Source organism: Staurois parvus, unplaced genomic scaffold, assembly GCF_062004578.1.
Source record: "Staurois parvus isolate SC_StPar_1 unplaced genomic scaffold, SC_StPar_1.0 ptg000185l, whole genome shotgun sequence".
Classification (NCBI taxonomy): domain Eukaryota; kingdom Metazoa; phylum Chordata; class Amphibia; order Anura; family Ranidae; genus Staurois; species Staurois parvus.
The window spans coordinates 450025-477500 of record NW_028317981.1 but is presented as its reverse complement, the minus strand read 5'-3'; the positions used below and the strand labels follow the sequence as shown (position 1 = coordinate 477500).

Below are 27476 nucleotides of genomic sequence, written 5' to 3'. Positions count from 1 at the left end.
TTCCATAAGAATTACCTTTAACTTTACCTATAAATGTTAATATCCAGTTATATTCTGTGTATCTAAGAAAGAATCCAGGCCTTTTTTAAAACCAATCCACTCAGCTGGCCAGAACCAACTCTTGAAGGAGTCTATTCCACATTTTCACAGCTCTAACTGTGAAGAAACCTTTCTGTGTTTGGAGATTAAATTTCTTTTCCTCTAGACGTAAAGAGTGCCCCCTTGTCCTCTCTGATGACCTCGCAGTCAATAGCTCTACACAGAGTTCACTATATGAACCACTGATGTATTTATACATGTTGATCATATCCCCACTTAATATCCTCTTCTCAAGAGAGAATAAATTCAGTTCCTCTAATCTTTCCACATAGCTGAGCTCCTCCATGCCTCTTATCAGTTCGGTTGCTCTTCTCTGTACTTTCTCAAGTTCCCCAATGTTCAGTTTTGGGCACCAACTCACAAAAAGAACTGCATATTCCAGAGGAGGTCTTACTAATGATTTGTACAGGGGTAATATGATATATCTCTCTCTGGAGTCTATACCTCTTTTAATATGAGAGGATTTTGCTCGCTTTAGAAACCGCAGCTTGGGATTGCATGCCATTATTAAGCTTGTGATCTACCAGAACTCCCAGATCCTTCTCCACCACTGATTCCCCAGTTGTACTCCCCCTAGTATGTATGATGCATGCATATTCTTAGCCCCCAAGTGCATAACCTTACATTTATCAACATTAAACCTCATTTGTCACATAGTTGCCCAATTAAACAGCGTATTGAGATCGGCTTGTAAGTTGAAGACATCCTGTAGGGACGTTATTCCACTGCACAGCTTGGTGTTTTCTGCAAAGACTGAAATGGGATTTTTAATCTCAGACCCTATATTGTTTATAAATATATTAAAAAATAAGGGTCCCAACATTGAACCTTGGGGTGCACCACTGAGAACCCTTGACCAGTCAGAGTATGAATCATTAACAACTACTCTTTGAATACGATCTTTTAGCCAGTTTTCTATCCATTTACATACAGATTTTTCCAAGCCTGCAGACATTACCTTACACATTAGCTATGTGTGGGGAACTGTGTCAAACGCTTTTATAAAATCTAAGTATACCACATCCACCTCTGTCCTCCGTCCAAGGTTTTGCTTACCCCCTCATAAAAAGAAATCAGATTTGACAACTTCTGTCTTTCATGAATCCATGCTGTTTGTTGCTTAAAATATTTTTTTCCAGCAAGAACTCATCTATGTGGTCTTTTATTAAACTCTACAGTATCTTCCCAACTATAGAAGTTAAACCAACAGGTCTATAATTACTTGGTAAAGATTTTGACCCCTTTTTAAATATTGGCACCACATTGGCCAATCCAATAGTACTATGCCAATCATTAAAGAGTCCCTAAAAATTAGAAACAATGGCTTTGAAATGACAGAGCTCAATTCTTTAAGGACCCATGGGTGTATGCCATCTGGTCCAGGTGCTTTATTCACCTTTATACTGTCTACGTATTTTTGGATCATATCAATTGTGAGCCAATGTGGATCATCTGGAGCTGTGTCAATACCATGTCCATTATGGACAAGAGCTTCCCCGTGCTTCTTTGTAAACACAGAGCTGAAAAAGGTATTAAATAAATTTGCCTTCTCTTTGGCCCCAGTCACCCACTCTAAATTATTTTGTAAAGGGCCTACATGCTCGGACCGGACCTTTTTACTATTAATATATCTGAATTTTTTAGGGTTGGTCTTGCTATCTTTTGCAATCTGTTGTTCGTTTTCAATTTTTGCAGCCTTTATTTCCTTTTTGTATATTCTGTTATATTCTCTGTAATGTTTAAACGATGATAGCGTTCCTTCATTTTTATATTTAAGAAACGCTTTTCTTATTATCTATAGCTTTTTTAACTTTGTCCGTAAGCCACATAGGTTTGATTTTTAGCCTTTTAAACTTGTTGCCCATGGGAACATATTTTGCAGTGTGTTCACATACAGTCTTTATGAAGAACTCCCATGTCTGTGTTGTGTTCATTTATGCCAATATTCCCTCCCAGTCTAAGTCTTGGAGAGAAGCTCTTAGTCTTGGAAAATTAGCTCTCTTGAAATTGAGCATTTTTATTTTTCACGTACAGTTGTGTTCAAAATAATAGCAGTCAGACATCACTAACCTGATCAATCACTGTTTTTGGTAGAAATTATATTTCTACATGGCAAATAATTTACTAGCAGGTGTAATAGAGTAATAGAAATCTAGCAGACGCAACAGTCATGACATGCATGCTGCTGATTCTGTGTAACTGAATCACTAATTGAAAGGGGCATGTTCAAAATAATAGCAGTGTGGAGTTCTATTAGTGAGGCCATTCATGCTTTGAAAAACAGGTGACAATTATTGCCCTTATTTAAGGAAGGAAGGCAGCAAATGTTATACATGCTAGTTACAGTGCATTTCTCTCTGAAATTCTGAGGAAAATGGGTCGTTCCAGACATTGTTCAGAAGAACAGCGTACCTTAATGAAAAAGTTGATTGGAGAGGCGAAAACATATAAAGAAGTGCAGAAAATGATAGGCTGCTCAGCTAAAATGATCGCAAATGCTTTAAAATGGCAACCAAAACCTGAAAGACGTGGAAGAAAGCGAAAAACTACCATTCGAATGGATAGAAGAATAGCCAAAATGGCAAGGACTCAGCCAACAATCAGCTCCAGGAAGCTCAAAGAAGGTCTAAAGTTACCTGTGAGTACTGTTACAATTAGAAGATGCCTATGTGAAGCCAAGCTATCTGCAAGAAGCCCCCGCAAAGTCCCACTGTTGAAAAAAAGACATGTGCTGAAGAGGTTACAATTTGCCAAAGAGCACAATGACTGGCCTAAAGAGAAATGGCACAACATTTGGACTGACATGTGGACTGATGAAAGTAAGATTGTTCTTTTTGGGTCTAGTGGCTGGAGACAGTTTGTCAGATGACCCCCAAACACTGAATTCAAGCCACAATACACTGTGAAGACAGTGAAGCATGGATGCGCAAGCATCATGATATGGGGATGTTTCTCATCTTACGGTGTTGGGTCTATTTATCGCATACCAGGGATTATGGATCAGTTTGAATACATCAGAATTCTTGAAGAGGTCATGCTGCCTTATGCTGAAGAGGAAATGCCCTTGAAATGGTTGTTCCAACAAGACAACGACCCCAAACACAGCAGTAAACATGCAACGTCTTGGTTCCAGACCAACAAGATTGATGTTATGGAGTGGCCAGCCCAATCCCTGGATCTTAATCCAATAAAAAACTTGTGGGGTGACATCAAAAATGCAGTTTCTGAGGAAAATAGAGAAGAACTGTGGAATGTAGTCCAATCATCCTGGGCTGGAATACCTGTTCACAGGTGCCAGAAGTTGGTTGACTCCATGCAACACAGATGTACAGCAGTTCTCAGAAACAGTGGTTATACAACTAAATATTAATTAAGGGATTCACAGGAAAGCAAAATCTTCAAATATTTTTCAGTTTATATAGTGAATGTTTGAGTTTGTAAAGAAGAATACAAACACTGCTATTTTTTTGAACAGTCTAATATTCACTTTTCTTCAAATTTTTTTTAGAGGAACAACACAAATTTGATATATTTTTCTTCATATTTTGATTTGGAATAGAATGTGTAGTGTTCCCAATGCATTTGTGTGTATGGAAATAAAAGGTATTAGAAGGATTTTCAGCTTTATTCACTTTTTTCAACACACTGCTATTATTTTGAACACAACTGTATGTGCTCACTGTTTACAGCTAACAATAAATTAAATCATGTTATGGTCACTGCTACCCAGATGTTTTTTATATGGACATTCTTAATAAGCTCTGCATGTTTTGAGATTACCAGGTCCAGCAGAGCATCATGTTTGCCTGTTAACTGTTCCTGCAGTACCATTACTCCAGTCAATTTCCGGGTAGTTAAAATCCCCCATTATTATCACTGTCTCAGCTCTTGAAGCCCTTTCCATCTGTGAAAGGAGCGGAGTTTCCACCTCCTCATTCACACTGGGAGGCCTATAAAATACTCCAATGAATACCTATGTAGTACGCACCTCCATGTGCAGTTCCACCTATAATGCTTCAGCCTCATCACACTCTCAATCCATTAGGTCCTTTTTCACACTCACTCTGAGATCACTTCTCACAGAGAGACAGACACCACCACTTTTCCTATTTACCCTGTCTCTCCGAAAGAGAACATAGCCAGGAATATTAATGGCCCAGTCATGTGAAGAGTGAAGCCAAGAATCAGCAATACCAATTAAATCATAATTCTCTTCATGCACCAAAGTGTCCAACTCATATATTTTGCTTGGCAGACTTCTAGCATTAGTGAACAAACACGTTAATGCATTGACACCTTGTTCGTACGTGTTTTGCACATTTTTTATTTTCATACAAATGGTACCAATTCCACTTATTGTTTGTAACATGGGAACCTTCTTATCTGCCATCGCCTTCCCCCAATCTTTCCCCATTCCACCCACCAATAAGTACTGACCCCTGTCTGATCTGTCTACCCCGTTATAATCCAATTCTCCCTCCCACCTCTATCCTAGTTTAAATACTCCTCCAGCCTTCCCATAAACCTCTCCCTTAGCACAGCAGACCCCCTTTCATTTTGGTGCAAACCATCTCTAGAATATAGGTTGCACCCCAATAAAAAGTCAGCCCAGTGCTCTAGAAACCCAAATCCTTCCCTCTTATACCAGGTCTTCAGCCATGCATTGAGTTCTCTAATCTCCCCCTGTCTTTCCTGAGTTGTGTATGGCACAGGTAATATTTCAGAGAATATCACATTGGAGGTCCTTCCCTTCAACTTGCAGCCTAGTTCTTTAAATTGATTCTTAAGAAGCCTCCACCTTCCATGTATTCTGTCATTGGTTCCAACGTGAACCAAAACAGCTGGGTCATGCCCAGCCCTCCCAGTAATTTATCAACCCAGTCCACCACATGCCAAACCCTGACACCAGGGAGACCCCAAACCATTCGGTTGAGGCGATCCTGGTGACAAATGATTCTATCAGTCCTTCTGAATATTGAATCCCTTGCTACCACCAGCTGTCTAGGCCTTCCTGCACTACCCTCACCACCTCTCCCAGATGATCTGCCCTCCCGGCTGTTAGGGATAGAAGTGACATCCAGGGCTGCCACCCCTGAGCTTTCCACTCCCACATCTTCACCCAACTTGGCAAATCTGTTTGGGTGCTCAAACCCAGGGCCGGCCTTCCTTTTCTGTGAGCCCCTACCACTCCCTCTCATTACAGTAATCCATCTTCCTACCTGATAATCCTGATTAGCCCCTCCACCCTTCACATCAATCCCATTAGCTACCTCCTCAAAGAGCAGAAAACCCCTTTCAAGGTTGTCGGTTCTGCCTAGTGTTGCAACTTGCTCCTCCAGATCTCTAACGTGAGTTTCCAGAAGGGCAAGCTGCTCACATCTGTCGCAGCGGTATCCATCCTGGAGCTGTTACTCCATTGCTGCATACATGCGGCACACTGTGCACTGCACAAAACCTTCAACCCTGCTAGCACATATTATCCCAGTTGAAAAAAATTAACAGGAAATATCAGTTGTAACAGGTTAGTAGACTCCTGTTTTCCACTCCGGTTTTTTAACTCCACTTACCAAATGTCCACTTAGTCAAAGGTCCAGCAAGCAAAATACAAGCAAGCTCAAAATGAGCAAGCTCAGAGTGAGCTCTACAGCAAGTTATATAGGACCTGTATCACCTGTGACCAATTAACCCCTCCCCTTAATTAGCAGACTGAAGGAAGACAAGGAAAGGGAAAAAAAATGCTATTTAAAAAGGTTCAGAAAAAGGGATTTAAAAAAGTAAAAGCTTTTAGCAAGACCCAAAGAAGAACATAAAACAACTACAAGCACCAGCAGTCAAAAGTAAAACTTTTTCAAATTTCTCACTCTTTTAGCTATCATCCAGCAAAAAAATACCAGACAGAGATGTTTCTTCATATTTTATTTCAGTGAAGGCCCGCAACCCTTTCCATATTCGTTCCCTATCTCCAAAGGGATGGAATCAAACAATCACATCTCTGGGGCTGGTACTCCTTTTGGCTGTCTGATCCTATGTACTCTCTCAATTTTCAATTTCTCTGTCACTTGTGTTCCCATAATTGGATTACAGATTCTCTTAATTTTCTCTTGTAAATCCTATTCCTGTCTCGTTTCTTCTGGTAAGCCCCTAATCCTTAAGATCGTTTCACCTATTGCGATTCTCCTGATCTACTATGGAGGATAACTTTCTCTGTTCTTTACGCATCTCCTCCACCTGCGGTTCCAGTTTATTAATTTGTTGTGCATATCCCTCCATTTTCCCCTCTACTTCTTCATCCTGGGTTACTATCTGACCCAGGTCAGTGCGAAGCATCCCGATCTAATTTTTCATGGACATCTCTAGTTTCGCGAACATTTCCGCCAGTTCATTTTTTAAAAGCGATTGTGACATAGGACCTTGCTGTTCCGTATTTCCTTGTTCTCTTACACTTTCCCTATTTATAGCTTCTTTAATCTGGTTCTCTTCCAGTGTCCAGAATTAAAGTCTGGATTGATCTCCGTCATATTTTTTTAGATCCTTCATAGTAATTCTCCTGGGTTTGAGTCTCACAGCTTTTTTCCTGCTGAAGAATATACAGTGGGGCAAAAAAGTATTTAGTCAGCCCCCAGTCTGCAAGTTCTCCCACTTATAAAGATGAGAGAGGCCTGTAATTAGCATCAGAGGTAGACCTCAATTATGAGAGACAAAATGAGAAAAAAAATCCAGGCAATCACATTGGCTGATTTGGAAAGAATTTATTTGCAAATTATGGTGGAAAATAAGTATTTGGTCAATATCAAAAGTTCATCTCAATACTTTGTTATATATCCTTTGTTGGCAATGACAGAGGTCAAACGTTTCCTGTAAGTCTTCACAAGGTTGGCACACACTGTTGCTGGTATGATGGCCCATTCCTCCATGCAGATCTCCTCTAGAGCAGTGATGTTTTGGGGCTGTCGCTGGGCAACACTGACTTTCAACTCCCTCCAAAGGTTTTCTATGGGGTTGAGATCTGGAGACTGGCTAGGCTACTCCAGGACCTTGAAACGCTTCTTACAAAGCCACTCCTTCGTTGCCCGGGCGGTATGTTTGGGATCATTGTCATGTTGGAAGACCCAGCCACGTTTCATCTTCAATGCCCTTGCTGATGGAAGGAGGTTTGCACTCAAAATCTCACGATACATGGCCCCATTCTGTCTTGTACATGGATCAGTCGTCCTGGTCCCTTTGCGGAGAAACAGCCCCAAAGCATGATCTTGCCACCCCCATGCTTCACAGTAGGCATGGTGTTCTTTGGATGCAACTCAGCATTCTCTCTCCTCCAAACATGACGAGTTGTGTTTCTACCAAACAGTTCTATTTTGGTTTCATCTGACCATATGACATTCTCACAATCCTCTTTTGGATCATCCAAATGCTCTCTAGCAAACTTCAGACGGGCCCGGACATGTACTGGCTTAAGCAGGGGGACACGTCTGGCACTGCAGGATCTGAGTCCCTGGCGGCGTAGTATGTTACTGATGGTAGCCTTTGTTACGTTGGTCCCAGCTCTCTGCAGGTCATTCACTATGTCCCCCTCATGTGGTCCTGGGAGTTTTGCTCACCGTTCTTGTGATCATTTTGACCCCACAGGGTGAGATCTTGCCCCACATCGAGGGAGGTTATCAGTGGTCTTGTATGTCTTCCATTTTCTAATTATTGCTCCACAGTTGATTTGTTCACACCAAGCTGCTTGCCTATTGCAGATTCAGTCTTCCCAGCCTGGTGCAGGTCTACAATTTTGTTTCTGGTGTCCTTCGACAGCTCTTTGGTCTTCACCATAGTGGAGTTTGGAGTGTGACTGTTTGAGGTTGTGGACAGGTGTCTTTTACACTGATAACAAGTTCAAACAGGTGCCATTGATACAGGTAATCAGTGCAGGACAGAGGAGCCTCTTAAAGAAGAAGGTACAGGTCTGTGAGAGCCAGAAATCTTGCTTGTTTGTAGGTGACCAAATACTTATTTTCCACCATAATTTGCAAATAAATTCTTTCCAAATCAGCCAATGTGATTGTCTGGAATTGTTTTCTCTTTTTGTCTCTCATAGTTGAGGTCTACCTATGATGCCAATTACAGGCCTCTCTCATCTTGAGTGAGAGAACTTGCACAATTGGTGGCTGACTAAATACTTTTTTGCCCCACTGTACTTTTATAGTACTAGTATTTACACTTGATTGGGGTTTCCTGATCCCCCCTTTAGTCGATCTACTCTTCATTTCTTTAGAGTGTTACAGTTCAATTTCCGCTATTCCTCTATATCGGAATACTGACACCGGTACAGCCCTCTTTTTCCTTCTGCTAATAGTCTCAAAAAGTCCCTTTGTGTTATGTAAAGAGAAATAGACCCACCAACCCTCTAGACCACCGGGCCCTCCGATCATGTTCTTCTCTTTCTACACAATGATCACAGCATGCGATTATTTACTGTAAAAACAACAGTTCTTTGAAGAGTTTTAACCGCAAACTGTGGCAACTCACCATTATCTTTCATGCCGCGTGTGCGCTGCTTCTTCGTCCCGGCTCACTCCTTTTTTGACTCGCTTTCCCAGCCAAGGTTCCTAGGTTAGGATATATGCTGTGGAGGGTCCCCCCATGTCAGGGGTCTTGGGGTAATTTCCGAGGTAAGGTGTAATGCGGGGGGCTCTCTGTATAGTCCAACGGCTTCTTCTCCTCCAGTTGCTCACCCGCATCTTCCAGGTTCAATGACCACCGGCGCACAGGCAATTTCACGGGCACCACCGGCGCCCTTCCGTCTCTCAGATGTCCCACCTCCTCCCTCCGCTCCTCTCCGCTGAACCCGCAGGGCTTCCCTGGCTTCCTACCTTCAGTCCCCGCCGGCTGCCCACAGGCTCCACCAGTCCCGAGCGAACGACCGCAGACACTGCCCGGGGATCTCAACCGCACAGGCCGCCAATGGAACGCCTACATTGTTTTTCCTATTTGCTTTCTATACAGAGCCTGCATACTCTGAGGATACTCTAAGCAGCTGCTACAGTTAATGGGGCTATCCCCCCTCCACACATATGGACTCATAAACTGCACCATGGACTTTGCCATCCATCTTAGTGTTTATTCCCCCACGTCCCATCACTTGTAGTCCCACTTGTTGCACCTCTGCCCACCCTAACAGTTTATAGGCATCTGAAATTAGGCCTTTCCAAGAAGGACCTTCTGCAAGAAGCCTCTCAAAGAATGTAGGTTTGGAAAACTGCAATGTAGGAGTCAAGGAAAGGGCAAAATGTCTTATCTGAAAATAACCATAGCAAGCTGTACACGGTAATTGTAATTGCTTGAAAGAGAGTAGTTTCCAAGTGATGGTGGTCTGCTAGCTGACGAAATTTAAATAGTTGTGATCAGGGGGTATCATTAAAGCGGACAGACTATCTGGCACTTCAGTGTTGTAAAAAGGTAATTAGAGAAGCGTTAGATGTCAAAGTATACCTACGCTTCAGCATATTCCATAGGTTATGGAGAAAAAGATGTAATAGAGCTATTTTCCACTAACTTGCAAAACAAAAGTACAAATAAAGCTAGCCATCATATTGAACTTGAATCAGTTTGCTGAATCAACAGAAGTATGAATGAAAACATCCTGCCACAAGTGGTGCATACCAAAAGAAAAGGTACCCGAGTAACAATAACAAGCCAGGAAAGAAAAAAGAAAGCAGAAGTAGAGCAAGGAAAAGACTAGGAAAAGACAGACCCAGGGTTCTCCAAGATAAAAGAATAAGAACCGCAATCAATCCTCCGGTTGGATATGCATGGGGACCACATTTTTTCAAAGTTCCTTATCCTGTCATTCAGCACACTCGCTAGCTTCTCATTAATCACAATCCATGAAATCTTATGTATGGTATCGGTATAGGACACAGATGGTTTCCTCTAAGCTCCTGCAATTGTACATTTAGCTGCTAAGAAAATAAAAGAGGCCACTTTGAGAAAGATTGGGACTAGCCTCATTCAATAAAGCATATGGATACTGTTGGTTTATTAGTTTTGACTACAAGTCAACAGAGCAAGGAAAAAACACTGTTCCAATACCCCCTAATCAAGGGGCACTCCCATCCCATGTGATACATAGTTCCCTTCATAGCGCAGCCATGGAAACACATGAAGGACGAACCCATATGCATCTTAGGCAGGTGGACCAGGACAAGGCACCACCTTGTAAGGACTTTCAGATTTGCTCCAATGAGGGAGATATTCACCATGCCACAGAAAGAGGAATGAAAGCAGGAATGCCATGTCTTCAAAGTCATATCAGTTGACAAATCCCTGTACCAGTCCATCATATACGATAATTTTTCTGGGTAAAGTAGCAGTAGACCATAGATAAGCGAGATTCTGCCTCTCCACCCTTTATCTTTATTACACCATTTTTCATATGGAGAGAGAGAAAGGGCTGTTTACCCTTCAGGGCATACATATTTCAAAAAGTGGGCAAGTTGACAAAACAAGAAAAATCAAGAATGTGGTAGGTCAAACTTTGATGCACAAGAGACAAGGTAAGAGTCTAGCTGGGGTAAAATAGTGTCCAATAGATTTTGATTAAGACCTTTATCTAGCTACCATTTGAATCTCCTAATGTCCATACTGGGAGGGAATTTAGGGATATTAAATAGATGGGCGGGGGGGGTAAACTTAAGGATTAAATTGTCATGAGTCCATAATTTATCACCACATAGTGCTAGACAGTGAGACAATGTCAGGGCCATGGTTGCAGTGCAGGCTTTAGAGTTTTGCAACAAAACCAATGGTGAATGGTTGGATAGCTTGCCTTTCCATCTGTACCCGATTTCTTCTATGTCTTTGAGGCCTGGGGGGTTGGTCCAGTGATTTTACAGGTTTTATATTCCTTGTATTCCAGCCTCAAGGCTGAGATTAAACTGCAGGGACACCTATTTGCACCTGTCACTATTGCTAGGGGGAGCAGACAGGGATGCCCTCTGTCTCCACCTATATTCGCTACTGCAATCGAAACGCTAGGAATAGCAGTTGGAGACAATCCAGATATTAACCACTTCAATACTGGGCACTTTCATCCCCTTTCTACCCAGGCCAATTTTCAGCTTTCAATGCTGTCGCACTTTGAATGACAATTGCACAGTCATGCAACGCTGTACCCATAATACATTTTTAGCATGTTTTCACTCAAATAGAGCTTTCTTTTGGTGGTATTTAATCAAACGTTTTCTTAATTTCTGTTATAAAATTTAGCAAATAAGTAATTTTTCTTTGTCACTGATGTGCATTGATGAGACTGCAATGATGGGCACTGATAGGCTGCACTAATAACGAGGGCACTGATGATCTATGCCCTGATTAACAGTGTAAACAATGTACTTTTAGCCTTGCTGGTTATCGACACTCCTTTCCTCACACAGAGGCAGCGTGTGAAGAAAGGACTGCTGATAACCTGCAAGTCTGTTTACACATGACCAGCTGTGACTAGACACAGCTGATCACATGTTAAAGGGCCGCTGTGATTGGCCCTTTACCACACTCTGTCACAGAGTGCGCCTGATGCGCAATCTGGCAGGAAGCTCAGACATTCTCCAAGAAGTGTAGCTGTAGCTGTCTTTTGGCTATAGCTTGATCAATAAGCGTGTAAGGGGGTGCCATGCAGCCTCAGGATGCACAAATTTGCACTTTTTGTGAATGATCTGTGTGCTGTTCTCCTCATATTTGTTATTTAACTGTGCATTGTATCACCAATTCTTATTTCACCATGTTTGTTTCTATGTCTTGATCTGTTGCTGCCATCTGCTGGCCAGAATTTGCATGCTGCATGCCCCTGTTATAGCTAGTAAGTTTTTTCTCTGCTGGGTGTGGTTTTAGGCAAGCCTTGGTTCTGGTCACTTCCTGCAGCCATTTTTATGTGCTTTATAGCTGTGTGACAGGACATTCCATACCCTGGGCTTGTGAAGGCATCAATTTTTGACCAGCAGTTAGCCTCAGGAAAGATATTACAGGACAGCATCAATACCTCTACTACCTTACAGTATTGTATCACTGTTTGTCGCTGTATTTGGACCAAATAAACCCACGCTGATTTCATTCCTGTGTATACGTTTGGATCCATCTAACCTAAGTATCTGCCGGTCCGGTCTGCTCCACTGCTTGGATACGAAGGTAGGAAGTTACATAGCCATTATCAGTTATACCTTTATTCGCCTTCATGTGGGGACAGAACAGTCAAAAACTGCCTTAAAGTCCATACCCCGCTACAGATTCCCTCAGAGTACAGTACCACACTCAGGAATCTCCCTAGCAACAGGCCCACTTGCAGCAAATCTGCCCAGCTACAGTGCACGTTCCACAAGCCTATGCGGAAGCACTGCGCATACGCAGTATCTATACTCTCGCCTGGAAGTCCTCCACAACTCGCCAAGCCATTCCTAACGTCCTATATTAACTTTTGCTCGCATAATAGAAGTACTGTTTATGCACGCTCCTTACACTGCCGTGGCAGCCGCAAAACCCCACAATTCACTCTAAACATCTAAGAAATGTTGTCAAGGTGCCCTATCAGAGCTTTGCTGCGATTTTCAGCCCCCAATTCAAAAGTTCATTTTCTTAAAGAGACAGCGCACCTTAAGTCAAAATGGCCGAAAAGGACTTTGCACAGTTCCCCAGTGATGAAATAAAGCAAATGCAACCTGATACTGATCATTATGAAGGGCAGGAAAAAGAATCCACACTTCCAGCAGAACAAGTCGTGCGACCAAGACGCTCTCTCAAACCGACGGTAAAGGTCATCGAAAACTATCACACCACAAAAGATGAGCTATGTGATAACCTGGAGGAGCAATGGGAACGAGTCTCCTCCCTTATGTCCGGACTTAAATCCTCCTCAGGTGATGCCACAAGCTTACAAGTTGCCGTCGGGCGGCTGGACACAGCTCAAGAAAGATACAAAAGACTGTCCACAAGGTATATAACCTTTCTAAAAGACTAATATCGATGAAGCCCTATCAGAACTGAGCAAGGCAGAATCAATAGACAGACAAAGAGACGTCATGGTGCTGGATGTTAAAGGTAAAGCGGAACTCCGTATCTCGCATTTGCAAGAAACTAGATCACACAAATCAAATTCATCTAAACATTCTTCTCGGTCATACAGATCATTGTGCTCAAGAAGCTCAGCCTTGAGCGACAGATTACTAGAGGCCCGCATAAACGCAGAGCAATCCAAAGCGAGACGCTCCTTCACAGAAAAAGAAGCTCTTGCAAAGGCAGAGGCAGAAGCAGAGGCCAAGAGGGCAGAGGCTCGAATAAAGATTTTTGAATCAGAGATGCAGGAGGAAATTGCATTAGCTAAAGTAAGACTACTTGAGCAAGCATTGAGCCAAGGTCTTGATCCAGTCTGCTCACTACCACCAGAGATAGATGATCCAGTTGATCGCACCAGTGACTATGTACTGAATCAGTTATCTGTGCCACCCCCAGTTTGCAGTACCGTCCAAGCCGACAACACTGAAACCTCCAAGTCAGCTATACCTGCGGTACCAGTGCTACCCACAGCACCCGAGCAACCTAATAACCATTATCTGGATGTGCCCTCTCAAGGACGGTTGTTACAGCAAGATCGCTATTAGGCGTTTTCTGGCCTACCTCCACAGCTCAAGCAGCAGACATCACAATCCACAGGCTAAACGAAAGCTTAACCCTGCAGCTACATCATTCTACCCGGAAGCATCTCACCTTTTCACTCCAGGCAGCCCATACGCCCCAGGGGCATCAAAAGTCGTCATGGCAACAAGCAGTGAGAAATCAGATATGTCTGAGTTTGCCAGGTTTATGGTGAGCAGAGAGCTAATCAACACCAGTCTCTCAAAATTTGATGACCGTGCAGAGAGCTACAGAGCTTGGAAGGCAACCTTCAAGGCCGCCATCGCTAACCTCAACCTAACCGCAGAGCAGGAGTTTGACCTCTTGATCAAATGGCTGGGCCCAGGCTCCACAAATCGTGTCAAGAGCCTCAGAACTGTCTACGTGGGACAAGCAGAAGCAGGTCTCGCTGCCGCCTGGCAGAGACTCGAACGTACCTTCGGCAGTGCAGAAGCAATAGAGAAGGCCATATTCAAGAGACTGCAGAACGTTCCAAGGATCAATCTCAAGGATGTCCAGAAGCTTCAGGATTTAAGTGATCTGCTCATGGAACTGGAGCTTGCCAAGGGTGACCCTCGTCTGTCCGGGCTGTGCTACCTGGATACAGCTCATGGAGTGAACCCAATTGTCGTGAAGCTACCATACAGTCTGCAAGAAAAGTGGGCGGCATCAGTCTCAAGGTACAAAAGAGAGCATGACGTCACCTTTCCCCCATTTATTCACTTCTGTAGGTTTATCGATGAACAGTCCCAGATGAGGAATGACCCCAGCCTCGACTACCTGGAGTTCAACACTACAGCTTCAGCGACATCATCACCAAGGTATGAAAGCGTCATGCATAAACACAGAGACTTCAAGAGCAGCGTGAGTGTTAGAAAGACTAACCTACCATCTCCTGCAGTACCCACGGGTAAACAGTACACTACCTCATCAGGAGATAAGACCTTCAATCGAGAATGTCCCATTGATAAAAAACCACACTCTCTAAACAAATGTAGAGGGTTTAGATCCAAAACCATACAGGAGCGCAAGAAAATCCTCACCGAGCTTGGGGTATGTTTCAGATGCTGCGCTTCAGTGGAGCACATGGCTAAGGACTGTAAATCTGTCATCAAGTGTGAGGAGTGTCATAGCGAAAGACATCCCTCAGCTATGCACCCAATCCCACTCTCCAGAGATTCGCCCACTGCCGTCACCACCAGTCCTGCTCCAAGTCATGGCGGGGAGCCCCAAAATTACGCTAATGCAGCGACTGCTGTTTCCTGCTCATGCTTGGATGTATGTGGGGAGGGCCAGTGCGAGAAATGTTGTGCCCGAATTTGCCTAATCAAGGTCTACCCAGAGGGACTACCAGAAAAGGCAGTAAATATGTATGCCATCATCGACGACCAAAGCAACCGGTCCCTAGCAGGTCCTAAATTCTTTGAAGCCTTTGGAATAAAGGGACCATCCGAACCCTATACCTTAATCACCTGCTCGAGCCGCATAGAGACTAGTGGCAGAAGGGCACAAGGATTCATCGCTTCTCCTGTCAGGGGAGATACGGAAATACCCTTACCGACGCTGATCGAATGTTATCAAATACCCAACCATAGGGATGAGACTCCTACCCCAGAAGCTGCATTTCACCAACCTCACCTAAGGCACCTAGCCAACGTTATCCCACCTATGGACATCAACGTCGAGATTCTACTCCTGCTCGGCAGAGACAATCTAAGGGTACACAAGGTGCGTCAACAGTGTAATGGTCCTGACTATGCGCCATACGCCCAGAGACTGGACTTGGGATGGGTAATCATAGGAAATGTATGCTTAGATCAACCAGTAATCGACTCCTTCAAAACGTACGTGTGTGCAGATGGACGCACAACTTGCATTAAGCCGTGTCCTCATCACTATGAGGTGAAAGAGAAGTCTCCAGGCCTCATACAACCACCTGACGTCATTACTCCCCTCTTTGCCGACAACTTGGGGAGATCAGTCTTTCATACAACCAAGGATGACGATAAAGTAGCCTTGTCAGTAGAGGACAGAGAATTTGTCAAGATAATGGACAGTGAGTTCTTTAAAGATGAAACCAATCACTGGGTTTCTCCATTACCCTTCCGAGCTGCCAGGGTAAGACTCCCGAACAACCAGGAACAAGCTCTGTCTAGATTTAACTCTCTTCAACGTACCATGAACAGCAAGCCTGAAATGAGAGAACACATCGTTGCCTTTATGGATAAAATATTCCATAACAACCATGCAGAACCAGCTCCATCCTTAAGGAAGAACGACAAGTGCTGGTACTTGCCTTCATTCGGAGTATATCATGCCACTAGACCTATGTCTGTAGGTTCCTTTACTAACTCTACTTGGCTTACAGGTCCGGAGTTTCTGCTAGGACAGGCAGACGAATGTGTACAGGAAATTTTCAGCATCCAGGATCCGGATAATGATCCAGAAATCCGCGTTGAAGTTAGTGCACTGGTCACTGGAATAAAGCAAACCTCCAGCCTCGGTTGCCAGCGCTTTGAACGTTTCTCCAGTTGGATGAGACTCGTCAGGACTATCGCAAGGTTAGTGCACATTGCGAAATGTTATCACAATACTCACGAAGATAAGGATTGTCACGGTTGGCACGTCTGCCATAAACCCTTCTCTGCGGAGAACATCTCTCATAGTGAGTCCCTCATAATACGTCACGTCCAACAAGGGCAATTCAATGTAGAATGGAAGTGCTTGTACAACAAACAGCAGATTCCAATAAAAAGCCCTCTTGCCAACTTAAATCCAGTTATTGACAGTTTTGGCTTGCTCAGAGTTGGTGGTCGTTTGAATCAAGCCCACCTAGGAGTTGCAGAACAAAATCCTCTCATCATTCCCAGCAAACACCATATCACCGTCTTGCTGATCTGACACTACCACAAAAAGACTGAACACCAGGGCAGGCAAATCACTGAGGGCAAGTTACGGTCTGCTGGCCTTTGGATTATAGGTATGAAAAGACGTGTGGCCCAAGTATTGCATGACTGTGTTCACTGTCGCAAAGCTAGAGGAAAACAACTACACCAACAAATGGCTGATTTGCCTGCGGACAGACTATGTACAGAGCCGCCTTTCACCTACGTTGGCCTAGATGTCTTCGGGCCATGGATGGTGTCCTTACGCAGGACCCGCGGCGGTGACGCAAACAGTAAGCGTTGGGCTGTACTATTTACTTGCATGAGTGTGCGGGCCGTTCACTTAGAGGTCATAGAATCCATGGACACATCCAGCCTTATTAATGCCTTAAGACGGTTCTTCGCAATCAGAGGACCAGTGAAACAGTTGAGGTCTGACCGTGGAAGCAACTTCATTGGAGCCTGTAGAGAACTGAACATAGACACCAAATCCATTCAAGATCACTTAGCGGAAAAGGATTGCACCTGGATTTTCAATCCTCCTCATAGTTCCCACATGGGGGGCTCCTGGGAGAGAATGATCGGGATCTCACGCAACATCTTGAATTCTATGTTGATGGATGTAAACTCTTCAAGACTCACACATGAGACTCTAGTCACTCTTCTCGCTGAAGTTTCAGCCATCATCAATTCTAGACCCCTCGTGCCAGTATCTATGGATCCTGAAACACCAGCCGTACTGACTCCAGCTATCCTACTTACCCAAAAAACTGAGATTACGCTAATGCCTAGTGGAGAATTTACTCTTGCCAATATCTACCAAAAACACTGGAAACGTGTACAATACCTAGCTGATTACTTCTGGAACCGGTGGCAAAATGAGTATCTCAATATTCTTCAAGGAAGAAGAAAGTGGCAACACCACAAACCAAACCTAAAAGAAGGTGACCTCGTGTTGATGAAGGAGCAACATACCGTACGGATTGACTGGCCTATGGGACTAATTACAAAGGTTCTTCCTAGCAAGGATGGCAAGGTCCGTAAAGTGGAGTTGAAGATCTTCAGAGAGGGTGAGCTTAAAATGTTCGCAAAGGCCAATTAACGAACTCATTTTGATACTACCCATCGAGAACATTCCTGCTGGGTGAACTCTACTGAACTTGAACTTTGTGGTTCTTCTCTATTCCAACTCGGAATCTACTATATTGTTATGTTTATTGCATTCTAACATGTTCTTTGTTACAGGTTGTTTTATATTTTATGGACATTCGTCATAGTGAAATCCCTTATGGAATTTCAGACGGGGAGTGTGCTGTTCTCCTCATATTTGTTATTTAACTGTGCATTGTATCACCAATTCTTATTTCACCATGTTTGTTTCTATGTCTTGATCTGTTGCTGCCATCTGCTGGCCAGAATTTGCATGCTGCATGCCCCTGTTATAGCTAGTAAGTTTTTTCTCTGCTGGGCGTGGTTTTAGGCAAGCCTTGGTTCTGGTCACTTCCTGCAGCCATTTTTATGTGCTTTATAGCTGTGTGACAGGACATTCAATACCCTGGGCTTGTGAAGGCATCAGTTTTTGACCAGCAGTTAGCCTCAGGAAAGATATTACAGGACAGCATCAATACCTCTACTACCTTACAGTATTGTATCACTGTTTGTCGCTGTATTTGGACCAAATAAACCCACGCTGATTTCATTCCTGTGTATACGTTTGGATCCGTCTAACCTAAGCATCTGCTGGTCCGGTCTGCTCCACTGCTTGGATACGAAGGTAGGAAGTTACACAGCCATTATCAGTTATACCTTTATTCACCTTCATGTGGGGACAGAACAATCTGTTTTGTCACCTCTCCCTTGACAACCCTACCTAATATTATGCAGGTCCTGCGTCGTTTGGTGAGATCTCAGATCTTTGGCTAAACAAAACAAATCTATGGCTATGAATGTTAAACCTTCCAACGGCAGGACAGCTTGCTCCTATACTTGGGTGCGTAACTTTCCTCATCTATATCCTAGCTCTATTGACTCTATGACCTGCCCCTATTCAGGCACTTGTTAACAGAGCTTACTAAGTGGTCTCTGTTGGATATCTCACTGTTAGGACGAGTGCATACAAGAAAAATTATGATTTTGCCAAGTTGTTTTTCTTTTGGTCTCTCCCTATTGTGATAAACTGCCCTGATTTGCTACATTTTCAATTGAACTTGATTAAGTATATCTTGAGTCAGGGTGGACATAGATTTGTGAAAAAGATTTTATATGTATCCAGGTGCCAGGGTGGATTGGGAACCAAGAATTTATGGCTACATTATCAAGCATATCAGTTGATACAATTGTCGATAATGTACTCTATATGCGAAAAACCAGACTGCTAAGTTTTTTGTAACACGCCTCTTATCTAAAATGTTGAACATAGTAGTTTTTGGCAGTTTCTTCATTGCTTTCCATTTTTAAGGGGGGTATGTTTGGTTTTAACTAAAAGTATATGAAAACAAGAGAGTCTGCGCTAGATGCGTGATAACAAATATAAATAAAGAATTTTATTTTTGTGTTCTTTGCCCTACTGAATCACTTGACGGTTCTTTTTAATATGTATAATTAACTAAACGTAGTCTAATCTTTTAAATTAAATGGAAATGCAAATCATGCTGCTTTTTTTGCGCTAAAACAATTTTAGATTTTTCTTTTACCACTTTTAGAGCAGAAATTTTTGGAACAAAAATACACTAATGAATTTTAATGTACAAAACACAACACCATACCCAATTGTTTGGTCAAATATAAAAGATGATGTTATGCTGAGTAAATAGATACCTAACATGTCACGCTTTAAATTGCGTACGCACATGGAAAGGCGACCAACTACAGTACTTGAAAATCTCCATAGGTGACACTTTTAAAGCCTTTATAGGTTACCAGTATGACTTATACAGGTCTGATGCTAGAATTATTGTGGTGGTGTGAACACCATTTACACATGCGTGTGGGGACCTACATATGCGTTCACCTTTACGAGTGAGCATGGGGCGGGTTGTTGTGGATACACTTTAAATATTTTTTTTTATTGATCAGATGCTTTCGCAAGCCAGTAATGGCTTGTTTACATCTGAGCAAAATCGGAAGTGACAAACTCTACTCTTAAGTTTCTTAGACCATAGCGATGATTGGGGAACTTCCAGGCCTTAGTCATCTCTATGGTAAGCTGGTGGAATGGGAGAGTCTGGGAAGGCTTGATTTGATAATTTGCAGAAGAACCTTTTAAAACCCCAACTCTCTATAAGAAGTGATAGGTATGGTCACAGGACTGAATCGAAAGCATTCTTAGTGTCCAGAAACAAGAAGGTTCGGAAATGTCTTTGTTTAAAGGCCGTGATCAATTGGCGGATCCTGGAAATGGTAATACTTGCTTGACTCCTTGGCATAAAGCCTACCTGATCTTTACCCACTAAGTGGTTAATGCCGCTGTTCAGATATGTGGTTCAGATATTTTGGCATCCAGATTTAGAAGAGAGATAGGGCGATAACTGGTCCACATTGTGCTATCACTGTGAGTTTAGGTAGCATACAAAAAGCGGATAGCAAGGTGTTTTTTTTTCCAAAGAGCCATTCGCAAGGATGGAAATTTGACTTGCCTGAAAACTCCATATCTTGAAGTACAGCACAGGACAGGTAACTTATTCATACACTATGGGTTATAGTTATAGTACCATAAGGTGATTAGACATTGGCAAGCTTATGAAGACCCCCCGACCCGAGGCACCAATGACACCACAAAATAACTTATCCACGCCTTGGTTATATCCCGCCTCGATTACTGCAACTCCCTCCTCACTGGTCTACCGTTACACAGGCTATCCCTTCAGTCTAATATTAATGCTGCTGCTAGACTCATACACCTTACCAACTGATCAGCGACTGCTGCCCCTCTCTGCCAATCCCTTCACTGGCTTCCACTAACCCAACGTATAAAATTCAAAATACTAACCACAGCTTACAAAGCCATCCACAACACTGCCCCTAGCTACATCGCCGACCTCATCCACAAATACCGCCCAAATCGCCCACTCTGCTTCTCCCATGATATCCTCCTCTCTAGCTCCCTCATCACCTCCTCCCACGCTCGCCTCTAGGACTTCTCCAGAGCCTCTCCCATCCTCTGGATCTCCCTACCACAGCATGTCTGGTCAGCCCCCACCCTGTCTGCCTTTAGGCGATCTTTGAAAACTCACCTCTTTAGGGAAGCCTACCCCACCTCCACCTAAGAACTGTACTTGAATCACCTCCACCAGATCATCCCCTGAAGCTATCACCTTTTGTATCATCTCCCCCTTCCTTTAGATTGTAAGCTCCACGAGCAGGGACCTCACATTTCTTCTGTACTGAAAGTATTGTAATTGTACTGTCTCCCTTATATTGTAATGCGCTGAGCAAACTGTTGGCGCTATATAAATCCTGTATAATAATAATAACAGCGGCGCTACAGATTACTCTGCCACTCTCATAAATGGAGAAATAATTCCCAGTCTGCCACGGCCCCTCATTCCCAGTGAGTAAATAAGGCAAGGAAAGTTTTTAATCTTTTAACTACTCTAGGCACTTGCAGAACTAGGAACCCCTATCTGCTGCTGCCAACCCTGATCTAGGATTTCCAGGACACTGGCCAGGACCCCCACCCTGATCTCGGATTTCTGGGACATCATTCCAAAATTTGTGACTGTCCCGAGTAATCCGTGACAGTTGGCAACTATGCAAACTAACTGCCATAGTACAGAGCAGCAGTTGCAAATCTGCACATGCTCTGTTTGGTGTCATGAACAGATGTCATTAGACTGCTACATGCTGCTGATGAGAAAATGTATTTAGCAGTTTATATTTATAAAGATAATTGCATTTCCATGCTCTGTGTACTATGGATTTAGTGAATGCAGGGTCATGGGTTTAGTAACGCTAAGACCTGAGAGGATATAAACTATCATCTATTGTATCCCAACAATCACCCAACTTTAGGAGGTACAAGTTGGAGCCCACAAGCAAACTAAATTGGGGCCTTTCCACTGTAGTGCCCCCTAGTGGCAGAAATGTATATTTCTCTTGTTAGGGAACTGCATTAAAAAGAACAGTGTTACTTAAACTGTTTTCCAGAGTTTGTCTTCGGCTGACAAAACTTACAATAATTTAAGACTTTACATAAAGTCTCAGTCTCAAAAACGGCTTTAGAAGTTAAAAAAAAAATTTCAAAAAACCCTGTTTTTCCCCCCACTTTTCCCATTTTTTTCCATGTCTTCCCATGTCTAAACACAAATAGTTTGGGGCAGCAGAAAAGCTATGTCATCTGTTGCAGGTAAGGCACAATGAAGGGCCCTAGCCCTTTTAACCACCAGCCTACAGGGCACTTATACCCCCTTCCTGCCCAGGCCAATTTCCAGCTTTCAGCACTGTTTCACTTTGAATGACAATTGCGCGGTCATGCAGCACTGTACCCATATGAAATTTTTATCATTTTTTGTGACAGATAGAGCTTTATTTTGGTGGTATTTAATCACCTCTGGGTTTTTTTTTTATTTTTTCTTAAACAAACCAAAAACCACTGAAAATTTTGAAAAAAAAAAGTTTTTTCTTAGTTTTTGTTATAAAATTTTGTAAATAAGTGATTTTTCTCCTTCACTGATGTGCGCTAATGAGGCTGCACTGATGGACACTGATAGGTGGCACTGATGGGCATTGACAGGCATCACTGATGGGCACTGAAAGGCAGCACTCATATATGGCACTGTTAAGAAGCACTAACGGGCACTGATAGGCGGCACTGACTGGCACTGATTGGCAGCACTGATAGGTGGCACTGACTGGCACTGAAAGGCAGCTGAGATGGGCACTGATATGTGGCACAGATGAGCACTGGCAGGAGGCATGGATGAGCACTGAGAGCTGGCACTGATGGACACTGACAGGTGGCGCTGCTGGGGCTACACAGATCATCAGGGCACGCTGATCATCAGTGCTCTGATGATCTGTGTACATGTCCCCTCCGAGGAATGCCGATTACCGGCTCTCCTCTCCTCACGAGCTGTCACTGTTTACATGTGATCAGCTGTGATTGGACACAGCTGATCACATGACCGAGCCGATATCTTCGGCTCTTTCCATTGATCGGTGATCCACTGTGTCCAAGGGACACAGCGCACCGCCGATTGCCGCGCGCAGCTGGAGCCGCGCATGCGCGGTTAGAATGGGAGGACGTCATATGACATCCTCCCAGAACGAGAGAACCACCTTGCGTCTGTCATTTTACTATATGGCGGGTGGGAGGCGGTTAAAGGATTTAATTGTTTTAAATGATTGAAATATAATTAGAAATCTAGCTCAGACAGAGAGTAGTTTTTGCCACATATACTTTAAAAACGAAATGGAATACCTGATATGTGTCCCAAAGCCGTATAGTGCATCTTAAAGGGAGCTCCCTCATCAGCAAGTTGTTCATCCAACGAAAAGCAAATTGCAGATATTCAACTTCATATTTCTGCAGATGACGATGCACCTCACCTAGTGTAGAAATGAGAGTCTTTAAATTTGCAACAGATGGAAGACCAGTACAGAATTCTGAGACAGATGCTGTGCCTTTTTAGCCATACAAGTGTCCTGCTGATGTCTTCCATATTTTGTATAACATAATTATGAGAAAAAATGTTTCTGCAGTCCCTGACCACCACCTGTGGTGTGCCCATGGTCTCTATTTTAACTGCCAGCTGAATGACTTGAATAAAGTCATATGCAGGGCAATAGATTTGTATTGTTACATAGTTAATCTGGCTGAAAAAAGACAAAAGTCCATCAAGTTCAAACATAAAAAAAAACAAACTTATAATCCTATAACCACAGTTGATCCAGAGGAAGGCAAAAAAAAAAAAAAACCCCAGCAAAGCACAATCCAATTTACGCCTGCTGGGAAAAAAATTCCTTCCTTATTGTGTGACATAATAAAAATATATGACATTACAGCAAAATGTGAAAATATCCATGTGGGTGAATACTTATTAAAAAGCATTGTGTAGGATAAAGGGAAGAAAAAGGAGGCTCCACCTACCTGCGGGACGGAGAGGAGTGGCTGATACTGCACTGTCAGATGAGCCCTACATTACTGTTGATCTTGTTAGTGTTTTTACCCCTGTGAATAAATCCACTACTTTAATACTGTACTTAGGTGGTGTCTTCTTTTTCTTCCCTTTATCCTACACAGAGCTGGCTGTACTCTGAGGATGAAGGCTGCTGCTGCCCCCCCATCCCACATTAAGATTAATGAACTGTATGGACTACTTATGGTCACTGTTTTACTCCTAGTGTCCTATATGCTGTTTACATGACTGCTGGATAACAAACTCTGTGCGCAGAACATCTCTACTTGTAAAAGCACTGTGTATCCTGCTGTAACATTTAATATTGGCTAGTTCTGGTGCCTACATATTACTATATGCATATGTTGTTGAGAGACTGCTGTGCAAGCTTCAGAATGTAAGCAAGCTGGCTGATAAAATGTTTTCTGCCACTGTTCCACAGCTGCTACATATTTACAAACTATCTGACGTACACCTTAATCACTTCAGCTCCAGAAGATTTTAACCCCATCATGACCAAGATCTTTTTTGCTATTCAGCACTGCACTACTTTAACTGACTATTGCAACACTGTACACAAATGAAATTTATATCATATTTTTCACACAAAGAGCTTTCTTTTGGTGGTCACTACTGGGTTTTGAATTTTTTAAAATTATTTAACCACTTGCCGACCGCAGATATCCGAATGACGGCTTCACCGCAGCCGGCCAGTTCTGGGAGGACGTCATATGAAAAAAAAACTGAGCATGTGCAGCTTGCCACTAAGGCTCTGTTCTATCAGGAAATTAAATGGGGATTGTGAAAGAAGGGGAGGATCAGAGAAGACAGGATCAAACAGCCTTTTTACACAATGCAGAGGATTAACCCCTTAGGTTCCACAGTGAGTATAACATGCTTTACTGCATTTACTGACTGATTTTACAGTTGTGGGTTTAGTAATACTTTATTTACTTTCTGATATATATGCTGCTGTACAATAGAATCATAGTAAATTATACAAATGACTGATTTCATACAGTACATGTATGTGTAAAGCACTACAATTAAGTGTGGATTCACACATGTACGATGCAGATTGAAGCTCAGATTTCACAGCTGACACAATAGTTAAGTGTCAGTTAAGGTCAGGTTTACATCACGTTCTGGACAGGTTTAGATCAGGTTCAGGTAAGGATTTTATCCTGTTATCATCTGACCACAACACATTCAGCCAGTCCTCCTCTGCATCATTCAGATGTTCAATGGCAAACTTCAGACGGGCCTGCACATGTGCTTTCTTGAGCAGACGGACCTTGCGGGCACTGCAGTATTTCAATCCTTATCGGCATAGTGTGTTACCAATTGTTTTCTTGGCGACTGTGGTCCCAGCTGCCTGGAGATCATTGACAAGATCCTCATGTGTAGTTCTGGGATGATTCCTTACTGTTCTCATGATCATTGACACTCCATGGTGCACCAGACCTAGGGAGACAGTTGTTTTGTGTTTCTTCCATTTGCGAATGATTGCACCAACTGTTGTCACCTTCTCACCAAGCTTTTTGATTTTTAGACTGATCATTTCTTTGTGAGTGGGCAAACATTCAAAACAAGCAGGGGATCAAATACTTATTTCCTTCACTGTAATTTGCATTTGGAATCTATTGCTGTGAACCTACATCATGTGTTCAAAGGAGCTGTCCATACAAAACCCATTCCCAACATCCAGACACATGAAGGACACTCTCCAGGAGGTGGGCGTATCATTGCCAAAGTCTACAATCAAGAGAAGATTTTGTGAGAGCAAATACAGAGGGCTCACCACAAGGTGCAAACCATTCATAAGCCTCAAGAATAGAAAAGCCAGATTAGACTTTGCCAGAAAACATCTAAAAAAGCCAGACCAGTTCTGGAAAAGCATTCTTTGGATGGATTAATCTGTACCAGAATGACAGGGAGAAAAAAAAACGTGGAGCAGGATTGGAAAAGCTCATGCACACAATGTCATCTGTAAAACATGGTGTGATGGCATGGGCATGCATGGCTTCCAGTGGCACTGGGTCATTGGTGTTTATTGATGATGTGACAGAAGCAGCTGGATGAATTCTGCAGTATTTAGAGATAAACTGTCCGCCCAGATTCAGCCAAATGCAGCAAAGTTGATTAGAAGGCGCTTCACAGTACAGATGGACAATGATCCAAAACACACTGCAAAAGCAACCCAGGAGCTTTTGAAATTACTGGAATATTCTGCAATAGCCAAGTCAATCACCTGATCTCAACCCAATTGAGCATGCATTTCACTTGCTGAAACTGAATACACAAAGAAAGAACTGAAGACAGCTGCAGTTAGAGCCTGGCAAAGCATCATAAAGGAGGAAACAATGTCTTTGGTAATGTCCATGGGTTCCAGACTTCAGGTAGTCATTGTCAGTAAAGGATTCTCAACAAAATATTAAAAATGAACATTTTATTTAGGATTATATTCATTTGTCCAATTACATTTGAGCCCCTGAAAATGGAGGGACTGTGTATATAAAAGGTTGCAGTTGCTAAAATTTGCACTTGATATTTATTTTCAACCCCTTGAATTAATGCTGAAAGTCTGAACTTCAAATTAATTTGGATTGTTTCATTTTATGAGTACACCCCTTTTGAAAAGTAAGATTTAAATCAATATCTCAATGAACACAAGAGCAATTTCCTATTTTGTATCAAAACCGAGTTTTATAGAACATTTGTTTAGCTCATTACATGAAAGTAAGGTTAATAATATAACTTAGATTACAAAATCTTCAGTTTTACTCAATTTACTTGATGCAAAAATGAAAACACCCCACAAAAAAAACTACTACATCTAGTATTTTGTATGACCTCCATGATTTGTACGGACAGCACCAAGTCTTCTAGCCATGGAATGAACAAGGTGGCAACTTATTGCAACATCTATCTTTTTCCATTCAAGAACGGCCTTTTTTTTAGCCTGGATGCTGGATGGAGAGTGATACGCAACTAGTCTCTTCAGAATTCCCCATAGGTGTTCGATTGGGTTCAGATTAGGAGACACACTTGGCCGCTGAATCACTTTCACCCTGTTCTTCAAAAATGTAACAGTGGCCTTAGAAGTGTGTTTTGGATCATTGTCATGTTGGAAAAGTGCCCGACGACCAAGGCCATGGAGTGATGGTAGCATCTTTTCTTTCAATATAGATCAGTAAATCTGTGAATTTATGATACAATCAATAACATGCAGTTCCCTTACACCAACAGCACTCATGCAGCCACACAGAAGGACATTGCTACCACCATGTTTCACTGTAGGCATAATGTATTTTCTTTGTACTCCTCACCTTTGTGACAACATACAGTTTTGAAGCAATCAGTTCCAAAAACATTTATCTTGGTCTCATCACTTCAGAATACAGAGTCCCAGGAGCCTTCTTTCTCAGAATGGGCCCTGGCAAATTCTAGGCAGGCTTTTTTGTGCATGGGCTTTAGGAGAGACTTCCTTCATGGACGACATCCATGCATGCCATTCCTCTGCAGTGTATGGCATACTGTGTCATGAGAAACAATCATCCCAGTTTGGCTTTCTATTTCATTAGCTAACTGCAGTGCACTTGCATCGTGATTTTCTTCAACTCTTCTCATCAGATGGCACTCCTGTTGAGGTGTTAATTTCCATGGATGGCCTAAACGTCTCTGTAAGATGGTTACAGTTCCATCTTTGTTAAATGTTTGTATCACTTTTGCT

The 27476-nt window shown here is 42.7% G+C and overlaps 1 protein-coding gene across 3 annotated transcripts in view; it reads right to left on the bottom strand.

The window, feature by feature from the left end:
• Positions 1 to 27476, bottom strand: part of TBC1D22B (TBC1 domain family member 22B) — a 275367-nt gene that overhangs the window by 14083 nt on the left and 233808 nt on the right. For all 3 annotated transcript variants that reach the window (XM_089677368.1, XM_089677369.1, XM_089677370.1), the window contains one exon: positions 23047 to 23174. In XM_089677368.1, the coding sequence (XP_089533494.1) occupies positions 23047 to 23174 (128 nt within the window). The remainder of the gene's footprint in view (positions 1 to 23046; positions 23175 to 27476) is intronic.